The sequence below is a fragment of the Aquila chrysaetos genome, chromosome 20 (genome assembly GCF_900496995.4).
Source record: "Aquila chrysaetos chrysaetos chromosome 20, bAquChr1.4, whole genome shotgun sequence".
NCBI lineage: Eukaryota > Metazoa > Chordata > Aves > Accipitriformes > Accipitridae > Aquila > Aquila chrysaetos.
In genome coordinates, this window is record NC_044023.1 from 22,685,995 (window position 1) to 22,712,887 (window position 26,893).

The 26,893-nt window shown below is 42.4% G+C and overlaps 1 protein-coding gene across 2 annotated transcripts; it reads left to right on the forward strand.

Moving 5' to 3' along the window:
• The first annotated feature begins 570 nt into the window (after positions 1–570).
• LRRN1 (leucine rich repeat neuronal 1) lies at positions 571–25,731 on the forward strand. 2 transcript variants are annotated; one of them, XM_029996300.2, is made up of 2 exons: positions 571–823; positions 18,061–25,731. In XM_029996300.2, the coding sequence occupies exon 2, from the start codon at positions 18,293–18,295 to the stop codon at positions 20,441–20,443; it is 2,151 nt and encodes a 716-aa protein (XP_029852160.1). In that variant the 5' UTR covers positions 571–823; positions 18,061–18,292; the 3' UTR covers positions 20,444–25,731. The 2 variants fall into 2 exon arrangements, with proteins under 2 accessions (XP_029852160.1, XP_029852163.1); XM_029996303.2 differs by having other exon boundaries at positions 571–816.
• The last annotated feature ends 1,162 nt before the right edge of the window (positions 25,732–26,893 follow it).

A 26,893-nucleotide genomic window follows, 5' to 3' on the forward strand; every position in this document is an offset into this window, starting at 1 on the left:
CACGTCTCCACGGCTGGAGGTTTGCCGCCTCTCTACAGAGGACAGAAAATCAGATGTTTGAATCCTGGAAGGCCGCTACAACACACAGTGCTTTGGCATTACACCTTTGTGTGCCTTTTAATGAAGTCTGTCAAAAATTTAGAAACAGGATTCAGAGGGGAGGTGGAAAGTTACCCGGCAGCGTTCCCCGACGGGTCCACGCTCTGCCTTAGGATACAGCGTTATGTACGGTGACGGGTGACATTTTTCTTCGCTAGGTCAAGCCCAAACGGCCCGCAGTACGTGTGTCGGTGATGCCACACCTTTCTGGAGCGCATAAATAACTTTCAACAGCCGCCGGAAAGGGGGACGCGAGTCAATCTTTTTCCGGGAGCTGTTAACTCTGAAACCTAACGATGGAGCAACACAGGAACCCACACCGAGGCTACGACCCCACCACCCTCCGCGGGGCGGGGCGGGGCGCGGGAGGGCGGGGCGGGGTACCCCGCCCCCGCCCCGCCCTCCCGCGCCCCGCCCCCCCCCGCGCAGATGGTGCCGGGGCGGCCAATGGGAGCGCAGCCCGTCAGCTGACCGCCGGCGCCTACCCAGGTGCGCGCCGGCGGCGGCTCAGAGCGGGCGGCGGGCAGCGGCACCGCATCCACCCGCCGCCGCTCCGCCTTTCCTGGAAGGCAGGAATTCAGGATATTCCGGAATTCCGTACCCCGTCTTAACAAGCCGCCTCTGCTCCGCAGTCCTGTGCGCGGTGGGAATCCGCGGATGTTCCGCCCTCCGCGCAGCCCCGGGGGAGAGCCGCGGGTGGGCGGGCAGCCATCCCCGGTCGCCGGTAAGTGTCTCCGCCGAGCTAGCGGGAGGGAGACGGGAATGCGGGAGGCGGGCCGGTGCGGTGCGGGACACGGCGGGGGGGGGGGATCCCCGGGGGCCCCGGTCCGGCCCGAACGGGGCCGTGAGGGTGGAAAGTTTGCGGTACCGGTCGCTCCCCACCCCCGGTCCCGGCCGGCAAAGTTCCAGCGGGCAACACGGTCTCCCCGTGCGGACGGCGATTTCGTGCCACCCCCGGCGCCGGGGGCCGATTTTAACGCCTCGCCCCTCGGGGCGATGGGGAAGGGGGGAATGCGGTGTTTCCGCGGAGCGGCGGGGGCTGCAGCCTCGCCCTCCTCCCCGCCGGGCGCTCCGCTTTCCCCCGGGTTAGTTTTGCTGTTAATCGCCGCTTTTTTTTTTTTTTTTTTGTTTGTGGGTTTTTTTTTTTTTTTTTTTTGCAAAACCGCGTGGCCCGCTTTCCCGGCCGCGTACCTGGGGCCCGGGGGGGGGGGTCGGGTACCGGGGGGGGTAGCGGAGCCGGGGCCGGCTGTGCGGCAGGGCTGCCAGCGTCCCCGACCTCCCATTTGCATGCAAATAGGAGTGTATCCTGGCAGATGTCTTGCCTCATCCATTCAGGCGGAGGAATTTGAAAAGACAAGGAGTCTTCAGTGTAACAATAGCCCTTCAGAAAAATGGCATAAAGGCGCAGTGTGAGCGGGGGGCTGCCCGGTCCCGGCGGCCCCGCCACCTTCCTCCCGGGGCCAAATTCATTGTCGGCGGGGGCGATGCTGGCGGAGCGACCGCTTCGCACCTGGGGGAGCGCCGGCCGCGGCCCTCGGGAACTCGGCGTGGGGCAGGCAGGGCGGCACGGCAGCCGGCTCCCTTCGGCACCGGGAGCTGGGTTTTTGGGGAGGTCGGTTTGGGTTTGGTTGGGTTTTTTTGTGGGTTTTTTTTTTTCGGGAAGTCGGTTGCCGAAAATGATCCGCGGGGCAGGCGGAGGGGCGGCCCGGCTCGCCTCCCCTTTGTTGGGGGCTGTCAAAGGGGCCATTGAGGGCCGGGGGCTCGGCCCCCCCACCCCGGGACAGCCCCTCGGAGAGACACAGAGAGAGAGCGCATTGTGCCGGCGGGCTCTGCCTTGCCGGGAGAAACCCAACAGATGTTGGCCTGGGATTTTACATCTTTCCCCAAGTTATTTAGGGCTGATTCGGTGCGGGTTTTCCCACTGGGCGATGGAAGGAAAAGTCACAGAATCCAGCTCAAAGTGGAAAATAACGTTGTCCAAAGGCGAGAGATCAGGTGCAGGATGCTTCTGGGTTTGTCCTGGAGCTGCCCGGTAGTTCCCAGGTAATGAATCTCCTCAATAAAAACTAGTTTGTGAGCCCTTCAGCCTCTTCCTTGCAATGCTGAACGCGACTCCAAACCTCTTAGAGGGAATATTTTAGCAGTATGCGAGGCGATCTCACAGACGCTCCAAATGACCAAAGTCACCTACTGCATCGGTCCCGACTGTTGCCTGAAGGGTCCTACCAAAGTATGTCCAAAAGTCTTGCAAGTTGGAATTTAAATTAATTTAAAAGGCAGACACAGAGAGAGAGAGAGAGAGAGACCAGTGCACGAAGCTGCCCAGATGACAGAGTGGCTCAGAGTACAGGTTTGTTATGTCCGACGGGACTGTGGGCTCTGGCACAACCCCTCAGCCCGGGCAAACCGGCGGTGCCCCCCACAGCCCCCCCATCCCACCGCGCTGTGGCAGCCTGTCGTACCACGGACCCAAGAGTGACACCCGGGCTTTCCGAGAGCTGAAGGTTTAACTTTCGTCTCGACAGTTGAAAAGCTATCTGAATAAAATTTTATTTAGTCCCTGTAAAATTACGTATCCTAGTAGGTACTCTGGACCAGTTACCGTGATGACTATAGTGTGTTTTCCATTTACCTAGAACAGACATGAATACTACTACTGATTATTGAAGGAAATACATTTTTGTATCAAGTTGCATAGACTATAAAAGGATAAAAATGTTTCAATGTTAACCGTCAAAAGACCTTTTTTTATGGACATGAATAATGCTAAGCGCATCCAGACTTATGCTGCAAAAAGAAACTTCTGTTCAGTCTGATTTACCAGGGCTCAGACAACTGTGTAGGCACAGATCCAGCTTGGAGGCTGGGAAGCCCTGGTTTAAAACCAGTCATACGTGCATCTGATTCCAACTCGTGGAGAAAATGTGATCATTTAAATAAGCACTAGTTAAAAGCTTTCATCATCGTATTGTAAATAAACACCGAGTACCGCTCGGTATTTGAAGAAATACCAAGTGCCGCCGGGATGCGAGGCGCGGTGGCAGAGGAGGCAGCCCACGCGGAGGTAATGCTGCAGCCTTTTGTTTTACTTCGATACAGTATCGTGGCACTGCAGAAGCCAGGGAAAACTTTTGCTAATCGGCCTGCTGTATTCCTGCTGCATCCGTCTGTCAGCAGGCTGCTGCTGCCAAGGCAGGCGCCAGCTAGCAGCTCTTGATTATTTTTTTTGTAGGGACACTTAAAGCACCTTGGATGAATCATAACCCCAGTCAAGTATTACTGGTACTGCAGCTTGCATAGTTTAATATTTACTGAAAAGGTAATTTATTTGCATTATTGAGTCTACAGATTTTTGTTGTTGTTGTTGTTAGGGATGATATAAACTCCAAGTTCATTTAAACAATAATTTTGGGGGTTTGTTTTTGTTTTTGTTTTTGTTTTTTTTTCTTGTATGAATTGTTTTGAAGCTTTTATTTCTGTTTGTGATATTGATGAGTGGGGAAAAAAAAAAAAAAAAAGGTTCCTTCACTTTGGCAGCTGGGTTAGAGCTCTATGCCACATTATTTCTGCCTCTTTTGGAACTGCTGCTTCCCCAGGCAAACGCCTTGGAGCATGCCTGATCCCAGGTCGGGCTTTGTGTCAGGCTCAGTCTAGGATCAGGCATCAGAAAAAGACAAAACCAAAGAAAAAAAGTTAAGTGACGTTTATAGAAGAGCACTGGTTGTTAACAGCATTTTTTTTAATTTTTTTTTCCAACCAGCAAAGTAGCAAGATGCTGAGAATGTTTACTGAAGAGCCAAACATTTTCAGAAATAGAGATCGTTTTCTTTTACTGCACACTTTGTAACTACGGAGGTGACTGTTCTTTGAAGCCCTGATTAATATAAATGAGTTGTAATTTTCTGACCAAGCCATCCTAGTTCACATATATTATTCCATTGGCAGACATGTGGTCTCCACAGCTGTCCCCTCATTTGTGTATGAAATGGAAACACTGGTGGCATTTGTAGGTTACCATAGTTACACGAACAATACACGTGTGAGGCTTCATCCTGCCAAGCTCCAGATTTTTTCCTGGCAGACATTTTGTAGACACAGGACTGAAGAAAATCTATGTAAAGTTTTTAGAAGCACATAAATCCATTTCCCCTCCTATCTGTTTATACAATGCTAATTGACAGGGAACCTGCATTTCAGCCTCACGACAGCTGATTTTTGCATTTTCTCCCAGTTGGAATGCCATCACGGGAGGTGCACGATGCTCCCAGGAATCGCAAATTCCAGGCTCCAGTCAAGAGCAGTTAAGTAATTAGCAGGATCAGGCCTTAAATGCTATGGCAAACACAAACCACATCTTTCTTAAAAATAACTTGCAGCACAGCAAGTTCTACACAAACCAGAACTTTTGAGTTGAAATAGTTTTTCTCCCGGTTGCGTTACGCAGGTTGGCAATGCCTGTTGGGTTCCTGGGGGAGCGGGGGCGGGAAGGTGCCAGCCCCCACCATGCCTGCTCCGTCAGGAGCATCTGCGGAAATCCAAGAAAGCACACTGAAAAATATTCCCATGCTCCGTTTTGTCTCTACAATTAACATGTACCCGCTATGGGAAGAAAGATGGGCCAAAGTAAAGAAAATCACAGAGCTGGCTTAGAAACTGATGTTGCTGGTATGTCATAAAACTAGTAAATAATGGTGTTTCTCTAAGATTCGCAGTGCTTACATTTGCAAAGAGAAATCAAAGGACTACTTGGTAAGAAACAGTCTACTGAGGGATGTGCTTGAGTTTGGAAAAATCATTTACTGTCTCATTCTTTTCCTGTAGCTGAGTAATTAAAGTCCTCCACTAATGGACTTCATAAGGTCAGGTGCCTCCATGCAGGTTTAAGAGGTACCCAGATTAAAGTTCTTCTAAACCACATTCTCTTACTCATTGCTGCTTAAAGCCCTGCAACTTCATTCAAATTTTGTTTTGTTATTTAGATGTTTTCTTTCATTTTTCTACATATGGCACTGAAGGAAAATACTGGATTGGCCTATTTTGTATTGGCCTAATTCTCCTCCTGTTGAAGACAGCAGAAGTCTTTGGCATCAGTGGGAAGAGAATTAGTCTCTTGCTCTTAAATTCTACCGCAAAATGTTGTTATAACTTCACCTGCTAATTTGCAAGATCTTAATTTGGTGATACAAGCCAGCATCTTCTTGACTTTCCAGCTGGCTGAATTATCAAAAGAACGGGACCTAGTTTTTACCCGGAGCACAGTTTCTAAAGATCAAGTATTTGAGATGGAGTAGATACCTATTGCTTTTTTCTGCTCTTTTTAACTTAAAGAGCGACAGGGCAAAGCAATTGTAAGTAACGGTCTTGATATATTTAACAGGATGCTGTATTGAGAATGCACAGAAGTTATAAAAGTGCCATAGAGAAACAGCTCTTTCCCTTATTTTATTGGGTACAGTGGTCTTGCTACATAATTCTCTCTCCCAAGGTGCTGCCCTTTAGTCCTCTGTGGTAACACAGGACAGTATTTTCCCCGGCCGCTTCACAAACCGAAGCGGTCCATTGAACACTGGAAGCAAAGATTACTTATGGGTTTTATTTAGAAATTCGCGAGATTGTCAGCGTCTCATTCCCAGGTATTTAATTTAACAAACTGGCGATTCCAGCAATTGATGCATCTGTCAGCTTCGATTAGAGCAGAGTCCCAACCGCTTTTGGAAGCCAAGCCCCCCCTCAAGGTACTTGGCAGGGTTTGCCTCTCGCCGGTTACTCCAGCGTTGGCGAACGCCGGGGCGGCAGTGCTCGCCTCCGCGGGGACCCGCGCGGCTGCTCCCACCGACGGCTCGGCGAGTCCGGGCGAGGGGCCGCCCCTCGCCTGCGTGCAGCGAGGCAGGGACGGGTAACGCGCGGGCGGCTCGCGCCGGGAGAACCCCAGGCAGGTGTCGGGGTGGGCGACGCTCTTCATGCCGTGATGCTCCAGGAGCAGGGCTAGAGCAGGATCTACCCACCAGCTTGTTTCTCCACCGCTGCGGGTGGGAGCCGTCACCGCCCCGTCCCGCCGGCAGCCTGAGTCCCAGCTGGACAGTGCCAGCCCCGTTTCCCTGGGGACCACCAGCCAGGAGGTCCCAAAGGGCCCCCAGACCTGGCTGGGCACGTCCTACTCCCGAGAGCAGCATCGTCAGCTGGGAGTCACTTGCTTCATCTCGAAAGAGTTGCTTTTGTAGACAGGCAGGAGGTCCGAAAGCCAAGTGCAGGGCTCAAAACTGGTATAGCTGGCACTGGGACAGAGGAGACTTGTCTGGTATGTCGATTTGACGTTCCTTGTGCATGTGTTGAATACTACCTTCCAGAAATACCAAGTTCTGGTTTGACAGACGCATACTCAATACCAAAGCTGTTATAAGGTTATAGCCGAGACCAAAACCAGATTCCCCTGTGTTCAGTAAGTGCCTTTCAAAACTGGAGAAACTCCACCACTGACAGTGCAGTTAAGCCAGATCTCCATCTCTGTAACTGCTGTCTTTGTCCCTTTCACTGGAGTATTTCACCAGAGGTCACTAGTCCTTATTTTATCAGAGTCCGGTTGTAGATACCATTAATGGTTTGGAGAAGACTAAGGGCTGTTTCAGTTCATGGGAAATGTTCCCTGGGTTTCTCCTCCGTACTGGAGTCTGATATATCATATACTCCTCAATGCCTAATTTTATCTGATTTATAACTACTTTTGTATAGTCAACATAACTGGAGTCATCAAGCAAAATGCAATCTTTGGAATCTGTCTTTATGTAAAAACTGAATTCACACTGAACTCCTCACTAAGCTCCAACTGCAGCAGCACGACGAGCCCTGCGCAGGGTACCTCCGCTTCCAGGACGTGCACCGCAATGCCAGCTCAGCTCCCCGGGCACTCACAACTCCCACGTTTGCGTATGGTCCGAAAGACTTGGTCCACTTGGAGCAAGCCCAGGTTTTCTGTAGTTTTCAGGGGTTGGTCAGCGACATGGTGAAGAATCAGACTAAGTAACTTCTAAGAAACACATAGAAGTTATTCGGAGAGAATTATTGAGCTTGTCCAAAACTTGGTAGAATAGCGTTTTGTGGTTTTTATAAAATATCAATCAAGGCTTGGATTGTCTTTTTGTAATTTGAAAGTGTTTACCATTGATATAATGAATCCTACATTTTCTGTTATTTCATGCATCGTATGATTTATTTGATTAAGCAAGTCCAAAAATACCTAGTAAATGCATACCTTGCTAATGTGCTGCATATAATTACTAGGATGCAGATGAGCTACTGATTGGCCTTGCTAAATTTTTAAATTACAAATGATCCATCACTCTTAACAGAAATGTAGTAAATATTGATAGTTATGGAGATCCACCACTCATAACAGGCATTGCAGCGACTTGTAAATGCATTGCAAAAATAACTTATTTTACCCATAGGTGAACAACCAGTTAAGTGAACCAATTGCAAAAAGAAAAGTTTTTAAATAGCTGCTTGAAAACAGGTCTTTAAAATGGTTTCATCATAGTATAAGGCACCAAGTAAAACCAGAGTAAGTGTTCTTTATAAATTCATTGACAAATGTTTTCCTTTATCTTTCTGCCCCCTTGAAGAGAAACAAGTCTAGTATATACAAATTAAACATTACTGTGCCTGAATGAATCACCTTAATTAGCTAAAGACTTTATCTATAAAGCATCAGTAACTTAAAATTTTGAGACAAGTAACTCCTATGTTTTCTGCAAAAGGCAGCAATTTTAGTACCTCTATATTTTCCAAGCACTTATGAAATAAACCCATCTGTGGAAAAACTGCTGACTTTGCCATGACAAGACTGAGGATTACAACTAAAGGAACAATTTATAGCTCTATTCTTAAACATACAAATACATTAAATATGACTTATTTTCTCTCTCTCTCTCTCCCATCTCATGAACTTCTCAAAGCAAGATTATGATCTGTTTTCTGCCTGAAACAAAGTTAGTCTCAAAACGTAGGCGATCCTTGAGATAAAGGAAAATAGCTAAATATAGGCTGTTAACATTTTCGCCATTCTCAGCTGAATGAGCCTTCCTTTCCTGATGACATGGCAGATGACCTGCTCTACGTTGCAAGCGATACTACTTAAACAATTTTGAAATGAAATAATGATGGAAAACATAGACTCCATAAAGCATGTATTTTCTCATTACAGTGTAATGGTACGTTGGGTTATCAGTTGTGAATGGAAGAAGGAGGTCTTCAGAAAAATGAAAGAACTTCACACAGAAGCCCATTCAAAAGTGTGGAAAGCCTTGTGAAATGGGGTAGAGGAGAGTCATGTAATACAGCTATCTAACTGGAGAGAAAATAACTTTTTTCTTAGATCAGAGTAAAGCCTTAGTTCAGAGTAGTACCAAAACCAAATCTGTGGCCACTTAATGGAATTACCTCTATCGCATCTTGACTTGGTTGAGTTCCAAATCTTTGTCCCGGTGCTAACAGCCTTTATATTAGATCTCAGCACCTCCCATGATAAATCCATTTATTTTGTTATTGGTATGTTCACAGTCTTGAGTGAACAGCAAGGTGTCTCCATATCAGTCAAGTCAATATATGGTTTTATTAACATTTATATGTAAATAAAGCTCAGAAATAGAGAATTTGATCTTGCAAGCATATAACTCCTAGGAAAAAAAAAATCAATACAAGTCTATTTTATTTTAATGGCTGAAGTCTGTGGAAGCATGCTACATGTATAAACTGCATAGATGTAGGCTAACAGTAAAATACAGTTTAATACTTAATCACTAATAATTGAAAATTAAACACACAGTACAGCCACAGGAAATGGAATTATCTAAGTAGAGTGTAACAAGGACCAGAAGAAGAACTCTCTCTCTTCTTGCTTGAAGATAAACAATTGAAGCTATAGATGGCTGGCTTATTAGATATACATATGCACACATGTGTGCATACAATTTTTTAATAACAAGTCTTATGCATTTCTTACAGCCAGGACTATTATATTGATTTTATAAATACATACTGAGATACTGACTCATTTCAGTTTTTATTTATTGGCTACCATTTCTAGCACAGGATTTCTTGGCATTCTTTATGGTAGTAACAACTACTTACACGCCGGGGTCTTTCCCAACTGTGGGGGATCCTGAATGACTCATAAAACTGGAGTTTGATCTAGAACTGTGTAGGAAGCAAAATAATCACACTGCCAGAAAGCCAGTCAGCAAAAAGAGAGGAAGAGGATTTTCTGTTGCTTCGTGAAAATCCTGTGGACTTCTGGCATCCATATTTCTCGTGGCTAAAAATGTTTCTCGTGTGCTCCTTATTTCATTATTATTAACGCTTCACTTCCACTAGCCAAGCTGCCTCGGCTCTCAGCGCAGTCAAAAACCAAAAAGGAAATTCTACTCCAAAATCCAACCCAATCTCCTAATGCCCTTGTTCCTCTTTTAGAGCTGTTTCTCTTTTTTTGAATTTTTATTTGAACTGTACTGATCTTGATAGATAGTAAGAAGCAGAGATTATCCAAGTTGTTCTAGTACGAAATACTCATGAGGTAGGTGCCCCGATGGTAACAAAATGTTCAGATCCTTCCATGTGGTTCTGAGATCCCAAGCATGCCAAGACTGAATTCCATTTCTATCCTTTAAATATGATTAGAAGACAAAGCAGTATTTCTGTAGTCTTGGTCCTCTCTCATTCTTCAGCCAGCAGATACACTAAATGCAAAAAAATAGTTGGAACAGGTCTTCCAAAATTAGTTATGCTCCGTAAATTTTAGACACTGTATAAGCTAAAACCAATTAGGTTTAAATTCTCCTCGCATTTAAAATATACAGAAGGCTATGAATGCATTACAGCATGTACAGGTGGAAATGAAACAATTTCCCCAGCGGTTTGTCCTCCATCAACTGCAGGTAGTTGTCCTGAATTTCCATGTAGAAGGGAAGAGCTGCAAGGAAGGGGTCTCATGAAACTGCCTTTTAACCTAACAGTGGAAGTTATTTGGCTGGCTGTTAGGAAAGCTGATCTAGTCAAATAATTTTATCTGGTAATTCCATGGAATGAGGATGACCACAGACATGATTCTTCTCCATTGAATGAAATAAAAGCTTTACTACTGCCTTCGCACTGAACAGGGGCAGACCCTGTGTGGCAGGACATGAAAACTAGAGTCACGGGCAATAAAAGAACAGCCCATATCGTCCCAAGATTAATCTATTTTATGAAAGTAAAAATAGTAAGAAAGTAGATAATAAGTTGGGTTTCTAATGTAAGAATGTTACTACTGTACAAATGTGTCTTGCCTTTCAGGTTTTCAAGGCTTTTAAATGGTTTTATGAGTTTTTTCTTTCCTAAAGAAAAAACAAACAGACTATATAATTTGACAACCCACTGTTTGGAAAGCACTTATTATTCCTGATGTTTCTAATATCACTTGTTAATGGTAATTTGCAAGAGATTTTCAAACTGATGACAGAAGCTGGGTTGCAATTCCATGGTTGATTTGATGGGTCATCAATATACAGTAGCTGTACTCTGCATGCTATCTAGCCCCTTGTACTTGAAATCAGTGTATGAACGAAAATAATTTTTCTCCTGCAAATTTACTTCAGTATTTTAATGAAAAACATTGTATCAGATGCAAGTCTTAAGAATAAACCCCAATAAATTACAAATTTCAAAGATTTAATATGCTGTTTCTGCAGTGCAGGCATTATGAATAGGATGCTCTTTGCATTTCTTCTGTGGAGATAAGACTAGTATTTTTCAAAAGAACACAGATAAAGCATGCTAAGGTTGTCTTGAAATACAGCAAATCGCCTTCTCACCAGAGCTTTCCCTAAAATTAAACACTGACTTTATTTTGATGGAATGTGTGTACAGACAAGAAGAAAAAGTAGGCATTATTTGCAGGGAAAAAAACCCCAAACCTTAAATATTATAAATCCCTGAGGATGTGTTTTGAAGCTTTTTACCATTATTACATGTTGTATAGGCCCTTGTTTTTGTCTTTGCTTTTAATAACAAGCTCCCATTTTCAGATTTTGGTATGCTCTTTCAACTGACTCACATTATTTTCAGCTTGACTTTTCTGTATTTTACACAATTCAGGCTTGTAAATAGCTTATTTCCTGATGACATTGGAGACTTTAAAAACCTCAATATAAAAGGCTTGCTATCAGGCATGATTCCTCAGTATTTTTCTAAATAGACAGGATTGCACTTGTAAATTTGATTCCTGGGAAAGGAGCGCATTCCGTAGGTTAGCTGTAAATACCCTGGTTATTAAACTCAAAGACCAAGTCCAGCCTCTTCCTCTAGGATGTACAAGGTCACTGATGCTCTTTACTGGAGTAAGCCCCGATTTTAATAATGCAGCATTTTAGACCAGGTTTTGTGTTGTGCTTACTTGTGTGATTTAGTGGCTGCACGTACATATTTGTGTGGCAGTACTTCAATGCCTCTCTTTCCCCTAAAGCACTCTCAAAGGTTATTGTTCACCTGCAGTATGGCACCAATAGCTCAGTTTTTCTCTATAGAAAAAGGGTGGATATAGAACTGCAAAGGCCCTACTGAAGCTCAAAGCAAGGCAAGTCACTTTTTACCTCCCTTTCCTTAAACTTGTCAAACTGTCTTCACCTGACTGTAATGAACTCAACCTTCAGCTCATTATGGGCCAGTTGGTCTCCAGTGTTGCTTCTAGCGTAAGCAGCTCTTCAGGCTAGATCTCTACCAGACCAACCAAGCCAACCTCTTTGAGTGTCCCCTGTCTAAACAGGCTCTTCCCTTCCCTGACTATGGAGTAACCCTTTGGACTGATCTCAGTCTGAATTCAGTTTTCTTGATCGCTGTGTTCTAGCTGAACCTTCACCAGTTCTTACGCCTTGGCACTAATACCCGGTCACTGCAGTACACGCCAGATCCCTGGGCATGGGTGCCGGGCTGCCTAACGTGCGTTTTCCTAATGACCCACCTGAATCCAGGATGCAGCAGCCCAGGACAAGTTTTCCCAAACTGACTGATGATAGAGGGTGTTTATATGGCAGTAGTTTCACAAACGATGGTGATGGGGAAACAAGAAAGCTGCACGAGTCATTAGCAGAACATTAGCACAACAGACAATTTTCCGAAAGACTAGCTACATTACTTAGGCTCAATATATGAAAATGTTTCTGTGGAGAGATGGGTAGGTACTGTGGATCAGCGTGTGCTTCTGGCTCACAGCAAGTGCAGAATAAATTGCTTGTCTTAGCCCGAGGTAATTTTCTTCATGTATCTGATCCCTCAAACTTTTACCTAGGCACATTTAGTACATATGGCTGCCAACCAAAATCTGTGCTGATGCTACTTGCAATATAAAAGAAATTTTGCAAGAACAAACCACTTAACTGTGGAGAGAGAAGATTTTCTGTGGTAGTATCACTGTTCCAAAACTGACATCCAAATATCCATGTGCAAACTGTATTGTTTCTTTTTTCAGCAATTTTTAATAGTGACCATTAATACAGTTGTCAAGGAAGTGACAACACTTTGTCTTCCTATTACCAAGAAAAAATGTTTAACATCGATTTTTTTCTAGTTGGCAAGTTAACTATGAACACTTTTAATGAACAGTTTATTTCGTGATTGTCCCTTCATATTCTCCTCGTACCGCATTGTGGACTTAAATGTACTTTTTCTTTGGATCACCTGAACTAGACAAGCGCTTAACAGCCATCAGCAAGGCCACAGCTGCCAGCCGCACACCTCTTTCCACCCCACAGGAAAGGTGAAATGAAGGATCTTCTGCTCCATAACCAAATACCCACCATTATGATTTCTTGGACCAAACAAATTCTCAACATTAAAGTTTGCACAACCTAGCCCCAAGGGGAAGCCTTACACAAACCTCTCCACTGCATTTCCAGGATGGGAGACGCAGGAATGATGCTCCCATTTTCTGCCCACAGGAAACATGAACAAGCCAATATCCCAGAGAGCCGCTGTGGGTTTGCTTGCTGACAGAAATGTGGTTTCTTAATGCACTGGGTACTGAGAGGTGCTATGGAAAATGCATTTATTTAGCCCCTAGTAAAATAATTCCCTCCATATCTCTCCCGTAAAATTAACCATTATTTCTGTTGATATCAAGTTAACAGCTGTTATGACTGTTGTAGTGGTTTGGTACACTAGAAAATAGGAATTTAATAAATGAGAGGGAGGGCAGAGAATGCTAAAAGCTATCCTTTACAAGCTCAGTATCTCCTGAAAGAAGGTATAATAGCCACTTACTGTTTAGGGTTAGTTTCCCCACCCAGTATTTTAAAAAGAAGTTCTTAACACAGAATTAAAAGCAGTGCCATCAATCACATGACCCATATTAAATACCATTTTCAGAAAAAAAAAAAAAAAAAAAAGATTTTGTGATATGACTCTGTCCTAGGGGAGGTTTTGAGGACTGATATTCTCCCCTAATCCAAAAAGCCCAGAGCCACTGCTCTGCTCCTGTTCTGGAACCAGTGTTTCTTTAAGAAACATTCCCTGGCCTTCAAAAGTCAAAATCTTCTGAACTCATCCCCTGACTTGTCTCACGCTTGGACTGCACTCGGCTACCAGGGACATACTGTATTAGTTTTATATTAAAAAAAAAAATAACAACTTCTTACAAAAAGGATCTCGCTGGGCAAAATGCTGAGATGTCTAGCAGGAAAAGGGCATACACTAACACTCAAGTTCTTCTCAATGCAATCTCACTGATTCTAGTGAGACTTGGGAACCTTCCCAGGAGCCACCCTCGGTTTATCCATATGGGCTTGGTGATTATTCATTGGTGGCAGTTTGGAACCGCATACTGCCACAGATTTTGTTTTCAAAACCTGGTTGTCCTTCCGCTTATCCACAAAAAAACCAACCCCAAAACACCCCCCCCCCCCCCCCCCCCCGGCAAAAAACCCTACATACGTATCTTGTCCAGTTTTTATTTGGAAAGATGTGACTGTAATTCTAGATAGGACTTCAGAACCTGAGAAGAGTCTAACGTTTCAAAAACGTAGTTTTCCAGCAAAAACCATCATGTTATTTTATTCCTTTGGACACTAAATGTCACAGAGGTTTCTGGGACCAGTCCTGCCAACACTGCGATGACTGGAAAGCTGAGACATCCAGGGGCAAAGGGATGGCTGTCAGTGACCGCTCAGAGAGCTGGAAGCTTCTTCTTAAAAACATGAGAGCTGAGATGGTCAAGCGTATCATATATAGATATAAACGGCAGAACAAAAGCAGCCATTGCCATTTAGTTATACAAAAAACCCCAGTGCACTCTTTCACCGATAATGGCTGCCTCTAGTTTTTATCAGAGCGACGGATGGGGTTTTACAGCATAAGCAGCAGCTAAAGCAAAAGTCCATGACTTGGCTTTTCCCTCATGCTGTGGCCTCTGGGCTGCCATTCACATAAGCACAGCACTAAAATGGACTGGGGCATGTGGAGCCGATCAGAATTTACTTTTTGATTACACTGGATTTTCATTTATAGCTTCATCCAAGCTGCCCTGGGCTGGGGAGACTGGAGACAGTAATGTGCAGGTCATTGCTAAAGAACATTTTCCAGTTAAAGAAAATTAAATCTATTTGCAGTAGAAAATAGCTAGAGAAGAGAAGAGAAAGTGTCACTAGTAACTTGTAAAATCATATGTCTACAGTGATCATAAACCCAGAACTCTATTCAATAAAACCAGAAATGCCTTCTTACCAAGGATGAACAATAAATGTAATGTGCAAGTAAGAGGATATAAATATTCAACAAAGGAAGGATCGAATTCCAATTTTTTTCAAAATCTAGATGTGCTCCGACATATTTTAAAAGAAGCTTTGAAGTCTTTTTCGGGCAGTTTCATTTTTAAAGTATTATATGATTCGTGTAACTACATCAGAACTAAATCAGTACTAAAACATCATTGGGGCCCTCAGCTTTGTAAGGCATGGATTTCTTTCTCTTCATCTACTTAGAAAAAAGTTACAGGAGAGACTCTGAGGGCATGAACGTTTGGTGCACTATTGCCTCTTGTAGTGGCATCTGGTTTGGTGCAGGCTGTTGCCCCCGGTCGTGCCGCTTCCCTGTCGTGCCTCGGCGAGCCGAGGCTGCAGAGCCGGGCCAGAGACATCGCCCTCCGCAAGGGAACAGCCCACGTGTAGTGGCAGCTCAGAGCACCCCGGTACCTGTCTGAAACTGTTACTGCATGGAATCACTGCCTGCATTATTAACTGGCAAATACTATAATTTGAAAATTTAAATACTATAATTTTGGGAATTAAATCCATTAAACTTCAGATGTCATCAATATTCGCAGAACTGTCTACTTCGGGACAGCTACAAATGTATTGTTATTGAGAGAAGCATCCATTAAAGTCAGCATAACTCAGTTTATGCCAGCTTCCTCATCACTCTATGTTAATATATTCCTTACTATTACGGTGCCATTAGGATTTTTTTTTTTTTTTAATACGGTTAATGTCTTGTTCAATTCTTCCATCAGTTCAAAGTTATTTGAGAAGGAATGTTTGTACTACATCTGGTTTCTCCCCCTCCAGCAGAGTCTTCTCAGCTACCAGAGAGAAAATCTAACTCAACAGGGTCAAATGCTTTCTGGCTTATATTCCTGTTTCCCTTCCTCCAACACAACCACAGAACAAATAACAGCATGCCAAAATAAAAATGCAATTTGGTGTGTTCTACTTAGAGCATTTTATCATAATCTGAAATAAAATACTTTGATTTCATTATTTAATATGCTGATCGGATTTTGAAGTAAAAGCGTTGTATAAATGGCATTCCTGTCACCACAGGCCCTAGTCTGGTCATCTAGATGACTATTTTAAAACTATTTTTAAAAGCTGTATTTAGTTTTATTGTCGTGGTTTAACCACAGTCAGCAACTAAGCACCATGCAGCCGCTCACTCACTTCACCCCCCTACCCAGTGGGATGGGGGAGAGAATTGGGAAAAGAAGTAAAACTCATGGGTTGAGATAAGAACAGTTTAATAGAACAGAAAGGAAGAAACTAATAATGATAATAATAAAAATAATAAAATGACAATAATAATAATAAAAGGGCTGGAATATACAAGTGATGCACAATGCAATTGCTGACCACCTGCCGACAGATGCCCAGTTATTTCCCGAGCGGCGCCCAGCCCCACTCCCCCCAGTTTATATGCTGGGCATGACGTCACATGGTCTGGAATACCCCTTTGGCCAGTTTGGGTCAGGTGCCCTGGCTGTGTCCCCTCCCAGCTTCTTGTGCTCCTCCAGCCTTCTTGCTGGCTGGGCATGAGAAGCTGAAAAATCCTTGACTTAGACTAAACACTACTTAGCAATAACTGAAAACATCAGTGTTATCAACATTCTTTTCATACTGAACCCAAGACATAGCACTGTACCAGCTACTAGGAAGACAGTTAACTCTATCCCAGCTGAAACCAGGACAATTATTTTGCATAGTAATATCTTTTATGGGCTTTGGCTAGGTTGAGGCTTCACTACGTTCTAATTGAAAAAGATGCTACTTCCTGCTCTCTGCTATTACATTTTATCATTGTTATGTACTCTGTCTCAGATATAGCACAACTTGATTATTTTAGTTACATAAAAAGACAAAACTTTTGTTTGAGAAGTTTCAACTGCAAGCATTAGGGCATGAGATTTACAACGTCACCTCAAATTTCAAGAGGTCTGCTCTTTAAATCCTTATTCAGATTTGTCACATGCCTGGCTCACATATGCTTTGTATTTAATTCAAAGCTTGTTGAACACATGCACTAACCTGTTCAGCCTTCAATGTGAAATACTGTAAAGGTGTATTTTTATCTGCCAATATCAATATGCACAACGAGCCAAGAAAAATATAGCTAGGCACGTGAAATCACCACCACAAGCACACAGCATCACCATCACCGAAGCAACATACTTCTGAACTGACAGACAGGCAGCTGTTGTATTTAACAGCACAGGCCCCAAATTGCACATTTTTACACATATACATACAGAAACTCTCAAAACTGTATCCATGCTTTTTACAGCAGCAGTGATAGGTTTGCAGATAACAAACTGTTTCCTAGAGCTTACTTCTTCAGTAAAGTGAGAATGAGAAAGATTTTACTAAGAGCTTAGATTTTCCTTGAATATGTGTTTAAAGACCCACAACACAACAGATTTTCCGAGGTACCTTGGACACTGTTCGGTTACTTTAAACATACTCTTCCACGAATAACTTCAGGCTAAAAAGATATAAATTGTGTGGTTTACACAGTAATTTGGAATTGTGGTAAACAATTCACATACGATGCACAATGCAGCACGAACAGCTAAAATAAGGACAGTACATTCATTTAATCAAATTTACTGTTATTGTTTGGTGCTTAGCTGGATTAAATCTAAGCTGTTATCTGCAACTGATTTGATTAACTCAGATGAATTTTGGCAAAGTTTGTATGCGTTTAGCTTGAAACTTATAAACCAACATCTTCCTGAGCCTTAATTCCACACACCTGAAATCCAAGCCTCAGGGACAGCTCTGGCACCCTGACTCCCATCAGGATTATGAACACTCGTTTGAGACCTAGCTGCACTTGCAAGCATATCCTCGACCTTTAGCATTTCTCAAGCCATTCAAACAAATATTGCAGAGTAAAACTGAAAGGTACCCAAAAGTTTTATTTTCAGATGACTGCATACATTGTTACAGTCACTCACTTGGGAACTATCAGAGAGTTTTCTCATGTAAATCCCAAGTAGAAGAGAGTTCCAAACCCTACATAACTTAACTATACCAGATCAGGATTTTCCTAAGAGAGATGACTGTTAAGCGATGATTGTTTTCAGATATTTTTCTTTAAAGGATGCAGAAATTAAATACTATATGAACTGCATACGAGATGAGCATGACATATACCCTAATCTGTTTCCAGGGACATCTTCAGACACTGATTTGCAGAAGATTGTGGAACACAGAGGAGCAGCTGAGAGTCCTCAGACCATTTCTTGTCTTCTCTAAACTCAGAAATTCGTCTTTCACCTTCTGGATGTCCAAGCCTTTCACCATAAACTTTAAGCTTTACATTTTCTGCCTGATAACAAATCACCCTCTCAATCTGTTGTTATTTTAAGGGGCTGGGGAGCTGAACTCAATAGCTGACCAGCATGGCGAAGGTTAGAGTTGTTTTAACTGTTTGCCAGTTGGTGCTAGAATTGTTACTGAATTCTTTAACCGAGTCTTCCATACAGAGTAACGAATGTCCACAGCTTTGTGTATGTGAAATCAGGCCATGGTTTACACCACAGTCGACGTACAGGGAAGCCACGACAGTTGACTGCAATGACCTTCGATTAACAAAAATCCCCAGCAATCTTTCTAGTGACACTCAAGTCCTTCTGTTACAAAGCAACAACATTGCAAAGACCACAGATGAACTCCAACAGCTGTTTAATTTAACAGAATTGGATTTTTCACAAAATAACTTCACAAGTATCAAAGATGTGGGGCTCTCAAATCTCACTCAACTGACTACTTTGCACCTGGAGGAAAACCAGATAACGGAGATGACCGACTACTGCTTGCAAGACCTCTGCAATCTTCAGGAGCTATATATAAATCACAACCAGATCAGCAGCATTTCTGCAAATGCATTCTCTGGCCTGAAGAATCTTTTGAGATTACACCTCAACTCCAACAAATTAAAGGTTATTGACAGCCGTTGGTTTGATTCTACTCCTAACTTAGAGATTCTCATGATTGGAGAAAATCCAGTGATTGGAATACTAGATATGAATTTCAAACCACTCTCAAATTTAAGGAGTCTAGTTTTGGCAGGTATGTATCTCACAGACATTCCTGGCAATGCCTTGGTAGGCTTGGATAGTCTTGAAAGTCTTTCCTTCTACGACAACAAATTGGTAAAAGTTCCTCAGCTCGCACTTGAGAAAGTTCCAAATTTAAAATTCCTGGATCTCAACAAAAATCCAATTCATAAAATTCAGGAAGGTGATTTTAAAAACATGCTCAGATTGAAAGAGCTTGGAATCAATAACATGGGAGAACTCGTTTCGGTTGACAGGTACGCGCTGGACAACCTACCTGAACTTACAAAGCTTGAAGCCACCAACAATCCAAAGCTGTCTTACATACATCGTTTGGCATTTCGCAACGTTCCTGCCCTGGAGAGCTTGATGCTGAACAACAATGCCTTGAATGCAGTCTACCAAAAGACGGTGGAATCCCTTCCAAACCTGCGTGAGATCAGTATCCACAGTAACCCGCTCAGGTGCGACTGTGTCATTCACTGGATCAACTCAAACAAAACCAATATCCGTTTCATGGAACCTCTATCCATGTTTTGTGCTATGCCCCCAGAATACCGAGGACAGCAGGTAAAGGAAGTGTTAATACAGGATTCAAGCGAACAATGTCTTCCGATGATCTCTCATGAGACCTTCCCAAATCACTTAAACTTGGACATTGGCATGACAGTGTTTTTAGACTGTCGGGCTATGGCAGAACCCGAGCCAGAAATTTACTGGGTCACTCCTCTCGGCAATAAAGTAACTGTTGAAAGTCTCTCTGACAAATACAAGCTGAGTAGTGAAGGCACCTTGGAAATCTCTAACATCCAGGTCGAAGACTCTGGGAGATACACCTGTGTTGCTCAAAACATAGAAGGGGCTGACACAAGGGTCGCTACTATCCGGGTGAACGGAACGCTTTTGGATGGTACCCAGGTTCTGAAAATCTACGTTAAGCAAGCCGAATCGCATTCGATCTTAGTTTCTTGGAAAGTTAATTCCAACGTCATGACTTCCAATTTAAAATGGTCATCGGCCACTATGAAGATTGACAACCCTCACATTACGTACACTGCTAGGGTCCCGGTTGATGTACACGAATATAACCTCACACATTTACAACCGTCTACAGATTATGAAGTGTGTCTAACTGTGTCAAATATCCATCAGCAAACACAGAAGTCTTGCGTTAATGTTACAACAAAAAATGCAGCTTTTGCGCTAGATATTTCAGACCAAGAAACCAGCACTGCCCTCGCAGCAGTGATGGGATCCATGTTTGCTGTCATTAGCCTCGCCTCCATTTCTGTTTATATTGCAAAAAGATTTAAGAGAAAAAACTACCACCACTCATTGAAAAAATATATGCAAAAGACCTCTTCAATCCCACTGAATGAGCTCTACCCTCCACTTATTAATCTCTGGGAAGGTGACAGTGAAAAAGACAAGGATGGTTCTGCAGAGACCAAGCCAACCCAAGTCGACACATCCAGAAGCTATTACATGTGGTAACTCAGAGGATATTTTGCTTCTGGTAGTAAGGAGCACAAAGACTTTTTTGCTTTATTCTGCAAAAACGAGAAGTTGAAGACTTTTGTATTTTTGACTTTGCTAGTTTGTGGCAGAGCGGTGAGGACAGGTGGATATTTCAGAATTTTTTAGTATAGCGTATCGCAATTGTTTGACACAAATGGCAGCTTCACCTAGCTTCCAATTCTTTTTTTTTTTTTTCCTTTTTTTAGTTATTGTGCTAAACTTAATGCTGTTCTAACTACAGTGCTGAATAAAATTAATGAGAGGCTGGGGTTACCCTGTGATTCAAAAGTAGCACAACCCCATTCTTCTGAAGCCATCAGTAGAGTACAGTATCTTGCAAAGCTAACATACGGTTTTGAAACTGCATTGAACTAGGTTTGTAACACTGGTCTAAGGACTCGTACACTGAGAAAAGGAGACCGTGAATGATGTTAGTTGACTGTACTGTAATGTTGTATCAACTGATTTCAATGTTTTTGACTTTGAACAATGAGTTTTCTTGTTTTCTTTTTATTTTTGTAGTAGTTGAAAAGGCTTAGGTAAAGCTAACAGGCAATAGAAATATGTACATCCAATTTTTTAATGTAACAGACTAAATGTTAATTGTTCTCTTATTCTTTTTATTATATTTAGTAGACACTTTTGAAGAATACTAGAGTTTTGTTGTGTTTAAATCACCAACACATGGTGTTTAATGAAGGCAGAGCTATAATAAATTTAGTTTTGTTCTGATTTTTTATTTTAGAAGTCACAATAATGTATTGGGTTTAGATGTCACTAGTTTGACTGGTGATCATGTTTTGACATAAAATATATCCAAAATGTTGTATAAAAATATTGTGGTTTTCTTCTTGATGGAATTACGTTTCAACAAAGTTCCAATTTTTTTTTGTGTATGCATTTATTTTAATAGCAGTGTTTTCTCTGCACTAGATGCAAAATATTGAAAATAATTTAATCAGAAAAATGTATCGGTATGGCTTTTGGACTGTAAGTCACATGCAGAATCAAAACTGTTTGGCATAAGGTACACAGCAAACATAATTCACAGACTGTGTAACAAAACATTTTCCTTTTTGTATACTTTTCTGTTTATATTCTGAGCTAAGATATAAATGAAGCTGACATTTAGCTGTCATTACGATCAGTTAGGACAAAAACCAACAACTCAGTGCTACCAAACTGAAATAAAAGAGTTGAATCCTGGCATATACTTAAAAAAAGATAAAGTGAATTGGATTAATGTTCCTTCAAAAGCAGAAATTAAGATAGCTAAAACTAACAAGAAAGTAATAAGTTTGGGTCCAGTACTGAACTGTATTTTTTACAGGCTTAAAATTAACCGGTACTCTAAGTATTTTACTGAATTAATATGGTAAAAGTGCAAAACCTCAGAAAGCAGTGGTGTTTCTATGTGTGCACTGGGTATAATATAAATGCATAATTTACAGTTGAACCTACAGAAGCTTTGTACGTTGTCTTTTCTGAATCCATGGAAGTTCTCCGCAGGGACTGCAGACAAGTCACAAGCAGGGTGGGTTTCTGGTCAAGTACGTGGTTACACTTATACTAGATACCTAATCAGCAAGCACAGAATTTTCTACACTTTATGACCACTATCAATGTGCAACTTTTTAAATGTTTTTACATACCAAATACGTTCTTGGTAAGTAAAAGTTAATTGTTAAAATAATGGATGTGCCTGGGTTTTGGGGTTGTTTGAAGTTTTTTAACTCACTAGCTTCTCAAATATATCAAAGACCCCCCCAAAATTTACTGATAGTTTCAAACTTCTTTTTCCTCTTCAGCCAATTGTCTAAAAGTGAAAAAGTTATCAGCATAGTTTCACTAATAAGCTGCTTTGGTGCAAAAACTTCAGTACGTCTCTTGGATATATGCCTTGTTGATCTTGCATTTCAACATAAAGCTGAGTGAAGCTATTAATTATGCATTTAAATCAAGTACTTATGCTGCTATATACAATCTTTTATATGTTCCTGAGATCTCATACATTTTTAATCATGTGACAGTTAGATGTTGGGATTAGGCAAATGTCTTTTGATCATGGAGAAGTAACATGGTGGAAGCATTTATTTGTCACCTTCTCCCGTATTTGTTTTTAATGTTAATGGAAAATTTCTTCTTGCCTTCTTCTCCAGAAGAGCTTCAGAGCAATAATTATCATCTTGTCTATATGCTATTCTAACCTTAAAACTGCCTCTATTATTATAGGAGGCATGGTGAATTAAAACTGAGACCTCTTTTGCAGTGAAGATTCACTCTACTTTTTCCAGAGAAGAGGACACCGAGGACAAGGTTGACAGCAAAATTATGGCTTCCAACTTGTATGACATCATAAAATTGTCCTTAGAAAATAACTAATTGAACAGGTGTCAGATGGTGCAGAGCAAGCCCCCTTCTCCATCACCATCTCCTCAGCTTCCTGCAGCACTTGTACAGCTGTACCATAAATACTCGGTAACGAAGATCACGCAAAGCCCACCAGTCTCTGCTGGTGGAGACAGACCACACCGAGAACTTTGCTCTGCGCGTGTGGCTGGATTTGTTTTCACCTGGCTATCTTCTGCGGTTTGAGCAGTTTCAGAAACACAGTGACTGGCAAAAAGGAAGGTGGCAGGGACACGTGGCCACGGAGGAGGACAAAGCAGCACTCAGCAGTTTGATCAGCAATCGCCAACAGCAGCTGCGGGGTACGGGAAGGAAAGCAATGTTTAACATGTTCCTTTCCATTGGGGAAATAACGGGCCTTTTGTTCCCTGCAGACCTATTTGGCAGTTGTATGTCATTTGTTATCGTTTTAGAGCGATGTTGTTGAAGAACAGCAGGAGAAAATGGCTTTGTGACAGCCATACACTTCTCCAGGACGTGCTGATCTGCACTATTTCAGGGTAGCTGATGTTGCTGGGACTCCAGGAGAGAGAGATGCAGGTTACCCGGGAACAGCTGAGCAGCAAGAAGCACCTAGTTAACGCAGTATATTCTGCACACACAGCCACCAGTCATAAGTATTTTCAGCCTTGTAATCTGACCCCTTAGAATTCTGCAGAGATCCCCTGGAAATTTAAGATTTTGCTAATAAAAGAAAAAAAGTGGGTAAAGGGATTAAGCACTTGTGGCATGTAATCTTAGTGAATAACCTTCAACCTTGTGCCACCAATTTTGTGCTTGCAGTTTATTGTAGGCAAAAATAAAAATACTCTGCCTAATTGCCTTCAAAATGTATTTGCATCCACTATTCACTGAAGACAAAAAACCACCTCCAGTTTGTTCAGAATCAGAGACTAAGGCTGGCCACTTTAAAAACAGGATGGGAAAAAACATCGTTATCTTTCATTTGACTAACAGTTTAGAAATGCTGTGTAAGAACAGATATTTCATACCCAACTAAACTTCTGCAGTGTTACTTCCACTTGGTTGCCCAATAATAAAATATTTCAGTCCCCTGAAGAGTAAATAGCTCACTCAAGTGTGGTTTGCAGTATTCCAGCTAAATCCACTTTTCATTTCCTCACCTAAATCATAATATCCTATTGGACCGAGAGAGGATATTTTCACCCACGAACCAACTCATACTGGACATGGTCTTGGAATAAAGTGCACAAATACACTGAAACTTTCATAGAGCTATGATCTGCCCTCCAGCCCTGCCTCATGAGCATGTACTCATTTAGCTGCCAACAGTTTGGACCACTGGTTTCATAAACGGGTTAAAACTGGAAAGAGGTCAGCTAATCTGAGGTCCACTGAGAAGTGCATAAACTTGCCCTATTACCACTGACAAGCTGGGATGTAAGTGATAAAATGAGCATCTTTTGGAGTTCAAATTAGGCAACTCCTTTTGCTTTGTGCTGGCAAGCTTGAAAACAAGACTGAGGACAAACCACCGCAATAAAATTCCCGAAATTAAGTGGGATAAGCAGCTGGGGGCTACTTCTGCAACATCTCCACCACAGCCGATGCACCCTGTATGGGAACAGGACAATTCACTTGGGGCCTATCTCTTTCTAATCATCGCGCCATCCTGCAAAGCATCGCGATGGATGCGTGCGCAACGGGCGACTCGTGGTGGAAAAGCACACAGGCATATGGGACGGGTGCCAGAGGAGCTGTTTCCCAATCCACCCAACTCACGAGGAGTAGCTGTTCGTTACACTGTGATCCCGCGCCACGACCCACCACTGAAATGAATGCCATGAATTTCTGCTGCAACTGGAATTTGCCTTCTCACGCTCACCGTGCCGACAGCACAACCGCTGCAGCCCCAGCGCCCACAGCTACGGAAACCCCAAGACTGAAGGGCAAGGTGAATGTGCTACCACTGAACTTCTTTCTTCAGGAAAACCCAGAGTGCCTGAGCTGCAGATATCAAACGCTGTTACACACAGCCCTTGTTAAAATACCGGCACTGTGTCCCTGCAAAAAAAAGATACTACCGCTACCAAAACCCCTAGATAACATTTCTTTGCACTGTCATACAGAAGAGAATGTTTTGTGTTTCGCCTGAACTGTCAACCTTTTAATCTTCTCCTTTTCTGCTCTTTCCAACTATTGCTATTTTTTACATTTGAGAACTTTTATCCACCCCCTCTCATACGTTTGGTCTGTAGCCAGCTTCTCCCTGGTCTCATCCTGCCCCATGCCCTTCTGCCATTCAAGGGCAAATCCTTTACAGCCTTGGTCATCACGAGATCTCAAGAGATTACACGAAAGGACTTTTAATTTGTACTTAACTTTGCAGTTACCTGTTTTCTCCGCCAACCTTCTCCCCTTCACCTAATTCTTACCCTGTTTTTCTTTCAGCCGTTTCCCCTTGGAGACCTCAATTGCTGTTGCCTGTCAGTAAGAGTCAGATCAAGGATGCGATTCCAGCAGGCAGCGTTTCAGTGCTACCCTGCCGCCTCCCCATTTACTGCTAACGCACAGAACTTTCGCTTCCACTTAGCAAACCCCCTAAATGTCTTCCCATGTCTCTCTGCTCCAGTTCTCTACCCGCCCTTATTCGTGAGCACATTATGACCCTCTGTTATGTTTTCTACTGGTATGAAAGCAACAAAAGACTTAAGTTTTTCTTTTTAGTAAGGTAAAGGAGATTTACCATAAAATTTGTACTATTGTATATTTATGTCAAGTAGACCAAAGGAATGCTGAATCATAATAAAAGCGTCGTAACAGTTTTTGAAATACATGAAAATAAATACTTTGGAAAACTGGAATTGGTCATTAAGTAAAATTTTCAAAAGCAACTAAATGACTTAAGAGCTTACATTTAATTAACTTCAGTGGTACGTTAGGTTCAAAATGAGGTAAATGAGATTTTTCTCGAGTGCGTCTGGAAGTATTAACTTTCCTTAAATTCTGAGCAGCTGTGAAACATTTTCTGTGGAATTTTATAACACGGATTTTTTTAAAAAATCACTTCAAACCATAATTTTGATATTGGTTATGGGGGTGGGGGGATGAGATTTAAATCCTGTCATCCTCAGTGGAGTTACTGATTTGCAGTGATCTAAACAAGGTCTACATCTTCAAAAACTGCAGTTCCAGGTTTCTGCTCACAACTAGAGCAAAAGTTCTTGGCAGGTTTTTTTAAACAGTAGCTTTTCCTACTGCAGCCTACTCTGCTGGACTTGATTCCAAGCAGGAATTAATGTATCAGAAAAGATCAGGGTGGGGAACAAAGAAGATCGATCACTGGAGTATTGCCTACTTTCAGTTTTGAACAAGACCATTTAATGCGAACAACCCCAAAGAGTGCCGTGTGTTTAAGGACTGTGCAACCTAATAATGCAGGTCATTTACAAACCCATTGCTCTAAAAAATGAACAAGAGAAAGTGTTCATGACTAATTTTTTTGGTTTCAGGTATGAAATTACCCTTTTATCCTTCATACTCCATTTGAAGAGTTCTCTATAATAGTAAAAAAAAAAAAAGGATCCTACATCCTATACTCAATTACATGTTTGTCTTTCACTGCAAATCAAAGCACACCCAGGGAATACAGATGTACAGCCAGCTGCTGCAGCCTGGAATGAATGTTTTCAGTGAGACTAGGAAGAAAAAAAACCCAATCCACACGTTTGAAGTTTAAATGGCGACACATCATTCATGTGGCTACATACTGAGGCTGCCATGGCACGCACCTCTGGAAGTCACAGTCCGTAACCAGTAACAGCTTATGGATGTATGTTACCCTTTTTCTAAAAAATAAACACGTTGTCACTTATTTCTGTCAAAAGGTACAGCGGTTTTTGTTGGGGTGGCTCTTAGAGATCCGTGCTCTGCCCAGATGCCAAATACTCTGGGAACTGCTAAAAATCACAGTGGGTTAAAATTAAGCAGTCATGCAAAGCAGTGCCTCAACTCTGAGCACTCCCACGGGAGGAAAGAGACCTTGCTCCTAACAGA

What these genes read in the sequence shown, in the direction of transcription:
- LRRN1 (XM_029996300.2), top strand. Translation starts at nt 18,293, where the DNA reads ATGGCGAAGGTTAGAGTTGTTTTAACTGTTTGCCAGTTGGTGCTAGAA.